This window comes from Peromyscus eremicus, chromosome 1 (assembly GCF_949786415.1).
Source record: "Peromyscus eremicus chromosome 1, PerEre_H2_v1, whole genome shotgun sequence".
Taxonomy (NCBI): Eukaryota; Metazoa; Chordata; class Mammalia; order Rodentia; family Cricetidae; genus Peromyscus; species Peromyscus eremicus.
In genome coordinates this window covers 49,371,229-49,375,892 of record NC_081416.1, presented here as the reverse complement: position 1 = coordinate 49,375,892, position 4,664 = coordinate 49,371,229, and the positions used below count along the sequence as shown (strand labels likewise).

The following is a 4,664-nucleotide window of genomic DNA, read 5'->3' as shown; positions in this document are numbered from 1 at the left end:
TAGCTTAGGCTTGTTCCTAACTAGCTCTTATAATTTATAAGTTAAATTAACCCTCTTATATTAATATATGTTCTATCATGTGGTGTTATCTCTTTTCCATCTTACACCTCCTGTTTCCTCTGTGTGTCTGACAGGTGACTCCACCTTTCTTTTTCCCAGAGTCCTCTCTGTCCCTGGAATTCCCACCTAGCCTCTTCCTGCCTAGCTATTGGCCATTCAGTTCTTTATTAAACCAATCACAGTGACACATCTTCACAGTGTACAAATATCCCCATCAGTTCTCTTATTTGAGCAATGAAATCACATTAAATCTTTGCATTGCTGCTAAACCTGCACTTACTAAAAGTCAGTGCATTGGCCTGTACAATGTTCAGGAGAAGAGTAAGCTTCTTTGAAGGCTGAGACTTTCTTTTCTTTTGTGGAACTTGTCCGTTACTGTCTGTGTGAACAGACACTATCCAAAGGTTGGCAAACCGCCTGCTGGCTTCTTCTCTCCTGCCTTCTGGTGAGACTCTCCAAGTCTAGATGTCCTACCTTCTGTAAGCTCATGTCATCTTGGGGACAGCGGATCTTGGGAAGCTAGGTGTATAGTCAGGAGGCAGGTAGGAGGTGCATGGTTCCACAGGGTCCTCAGCTGGCCTGGCTGGCAAAAGGGAGTATGTTGGTGTCTAAAGACACAAAGAAACCAGAGTAGATCTTCCTAGTAGAGACATCTCTGATGGACACATCTGCTTTAAATGTCTTTATCTCCAAAGAGCAGTTATATGTAAATGAAAGCCTGTTCTATATTGCCCTAGGTGATGGAAAATATGAAATACACCTCATGGAGCTGCACATGTTTAGGTAGGGGAGGGACAGAGATTTTGGAGGGGTCTCTTTAGACAGAAGAGAGTTAAGTATGGTTATGTTGATTAAGATAGACATGAAGCAGAAGGGGAGTTTGTTCTCAGTGTCAGACTGCTGAAGGAATAGCATGGTTAAAATCTAGGTAATACTGACTCAACAGATGACAGACACAGAGAGAGGTGAGCAACATGGCAATATCATTGGACCATCGGACTCAGGTATGTTAGGGTCTTGTATAGCTGAGACAGCAAGAAGCTGTAGCAAAGGGCAATGCCCTTTAGTATTTGCTTAGAGAATGGCTCAGCAGCCATAAAGGCAATTCAACAAGAAGATGCTGTTTAATGGAGTAGATTTTTTTGGTATTATTTATCCAACCTATCCATAACAGATCTCTTCAAATTCTGCCATCTGGTAGGAGCAATTTCCAGAAGACCTGCACCTGTACCAGAGCTCTGTCCTTGTTTCTGGTGTGAGATGAGATATTGTTTCTTCATTTTGTATCCTACATACAGTGTGATATAACCAAAGAATTATAACAAACACTGGATTAAATAACTTTTGTGTTTGATATACATTATCTAATAACAGATAGTTGTCACAATTATTATAAAAATACATTATTATAAATATTTTTTTTGAGATAGCATCTCACTATATAGTCCTGACTGGCTTGGAACTCCTTATGTAGACCAGACTAGCACCAGCTCACAGAGACCTTCCTTCTGCTGCCTCCTGAGTGTAGGGATTAAATGAGTGGGCTACCACACCCAGATGAAAGTTGTTTTTATGAAGAAACTCCTTTCACCTTTGTCTTGATTGGTGAACTCAATAGGTCAGTGAGCGTGATGAGCATCTGATGGGAAAGGCCTCATTTTCTTTTTCTATTTTATTCTTCTCTCATACAATCATCCTGACCACAGTTTTTCCTCTCTCCATTCCTCCCAACACTCTCTTCTCCCCAAGATCCACTTCTCTTCTGTTTCTCTTTAGGAAAGTGCAGGCCTCCCAGGGTTATCAACTGATCGGGGCATAATAATATACAACAAAACTAGGCACAAACTCTCATATCAAGGCTGGACGAGGCAACCCAGTAGGAGGAAAAGTGTCACAGGAGCAGGCAAAAGAGTCAGAGATCCCCCTGCCCTCCAATCTTAGGAGTCCCATAAGAGCACCAAGCTAAACAACCATAACATATATGCAGAGGACCTAGCTCAGACCCATGTAGGCTCTGTGATTGCTGCTTCAGTTTCTGTGAGCCCCTAAGAGCCCTGCTTAGTTGATTCTGTGGGCCGTGTTCTCCTGGTGTCCCCAACCCATCTGGCTCCTGCAGTCCTTCCTCCCCCTCTTCTGCAGGGTTCCCTGAGCTCCATCTAATGTTTGGCTGTGGGTCTCTGCATCTGCTCCCATCAGTTGCTGGATGGAGCTTCTCTGATGATGATTGGTCTAGGCTCTGGTTTGTGAGTATAGCAGAATATTATTAGGAATCATTTCATTTTCTTTCTTTCTTTCTTTCTTTCTTTCTTTCTTTCTTTCTTTCTTTCTTTCTTTCTTTCTTCCTTCTTTTCTTTTCTTCTTCTTCTTCTTCTTCTTCTTCTTCTTCTTCTTCTTCTTCTTCTTCTTCTTCTCTCTCTCTCTCTCTCTCTCTCTCTCTCTCTCTCTCTCTCTCTCTCTCTCTCTCTTATCTAGCCTCTGGTTCCTGGCCACTCAGGCAGTGTCAGGGATGAGCTCCCTCTTGTGCTATGGGCCTCTAGTTAGACCAGTCATTGATTGGCCACTCCTGCAAGTGATACACCACCATTGCCCCAACACATCTTGTAGGCAGGACAGATTGTAGGTCAAAAGTTTTGTGGCTGGGTTGGTGTCCCAGTCCTACCACTGGAAGCCTTGCCTGGCTATAGAAGATGGCTGGTCCAGGCTCTGTATCCTCTATCATTAGGAGTTGTTGCCAGGGTCACCCTTGTAGATTCCAGGGAGTTTTCCACTGCCTTAGGTTTCCACATAGGCCCCCAAAGGCCACCCAATTCCGATTGTCTCTCCCCGTACTTTCTCAGGGATCATTTTTAAAGTTCATTTTCAAATATGATCACAGTACATCTCCTTTGCCTAAGGCAGAGGGGGAGGTAGTGCCATGGGTCATGCACACCTCCAATAGAGTGGAGGAGTATGTTTCCACTCACAAGCTAAAAAGCGCTTTCTTTTTCTCTATCACCTTCCACAGAGCATCTTTGATCTCTTTGTTTCTCAAACTGTAAATGAGAGGGTTCAGCATGGGGATCACCATCGAATAGAAGACAGACACTACCTTGTCTCTGCTTAATGAATAGCTGGAACTGGGCCGCAGGTACATGAAAAGTGCTGTCCCAAACAGCATGGTCACTGCCATGAGGTGTGAGGCACACGTGTTGAAAGCTTTCCATCGGCCTTCCACAGAGTGGATCTTCAAGACTGCAGACACTATGTAACTGTAGGAGACCAGGAGGATGATAAATGATGTCCCCCCCACTGTGATCACTACAAGGAAATTCACCACTTGGCTGAGGAATGTGCTGGAGCAAGAAAGTGCCAGGATCGGTGGGAGATCGCAGAAGAAGTGGTTGATGACATTCGGTCCACAAAAGTGGAGCTGAAATATGGAACTGGCTTGAATAAAAGAACTCAGGAAGCCACCAAAATATGCCGCAGCCACCATGCGCATGCAGAGACCCTGGGACATGATGGCAGTGTAGAGCAGGGGGCTAGAGATGGCGGCATATCTGTCATATGCCATTGCTGTCAGCAGGAAGCATTCAGTGAGGCCCAGACCAACAAAGAAGAAGAACTGAGCGGCACATCCCCAGAATGAGATAGTCTTCTGCTCTATAAAGAAATCAGAGAGCATCTTGGGAGCTACAGAAGACGAGTAGCAAATGTCAATGAAGGATAAATTGCTGAGGAAGAAGTACATGGGTGTGTGCAAATGGGTGTCACCTCTGATCAGAAAGATGAGGGCCAGGTTCCAGGTCAAGGTCACGAGATAGATGCCCAGGAAAGTCAGAAAGAGGAAAGTTTGGAGTTCTGGGTGGTCTGAGAATCCCAAGAAGATGAACATGGTCACAGAGCTGTTCCAGGCATTAGTTACAGTCATGTTTCCCATGGACCACAAGGATAAGGGGCAGACCTGGGTTAATAATGACCATCCACATTACAGATGCTATGGACAAGTGGTTACACATGCATGAGGGGTTGGAACTACGTGGGGCTAAAAACAAAAGGGGCTGGGGAGATGACCCAGTCAATAAAATGCCTGCCATGTAAGCATGAGTGTCCAAGTAAGATTTCAAGAACTCATGTTAAAAAGCCAGTACAGGGGATTAGGCAGCCAGCTGAGTCTACTTGGAAAATTCAAGCTAGTAATAGACCTGTCTCAGAAAAAAGGTAGGTGGTGCCTAATAAGTGACAGCAGAGATTGCCCTCTGGTCTCCACATGCATGTGCATCTGTACACAAATGAACATGCACACACACCAATGTACATAAAGATCCCTCCCCCAACAATTGCACCATTGTCTTAAACGCTTGAGTAGTAAACTGTAGCTGAGATGATTCTCATCTATGGACTCAGAATTCCAGGAATCAGTTCATGTCTGCATCATTTATTCATGGTGTATCACTTTGGTGAGCTATCTAATATCTCTAGTTTCAATTTCTCTATCTTTAAACTAGGTTGCAGTAAGTACTTCATGGATTTGCTTTAAAAACAAATAAGGTGACTTGTATAAAATGCCAACACATAGTAAGTGGCCAGTCAGTTATTAAGATGTGTGTTCCAGAAGAGCCACT

At 44.1% G+C, this 4,664-nt stretch overlaps 1 protein-coding gene across 1 annotated transcript; it reads right to left on the bottom strand.

The window, feature by feature from the left end:
- Window positions 1-3,019: 3,019 nt before the first annotated feature.
- On the bottom strand, window positions 3,020-3,970 carry LOC131897263 (olfactory receptor 5A1). The gene has a single exon (XM_059248173.1). It carries the CDS (start codon window positions 3,968-3,970, stop codon window positions 3,020-3,022), a length of 951 nt encoding a protein of 316 aa, XP_059104156.1.
- Window positions 3,971-4,664: the final 694 nt, after the last annotated feature.

What these genes read in the sequence shown, in the direction of transcription:
- LOC131897263 (XM_059248173.1), bottom strand. Translation starts at nt 3,970, where the DNA reads ATGACTGTAACTAATGCCTGGAACAGCTCTGTGACCATGTTCATCTTC.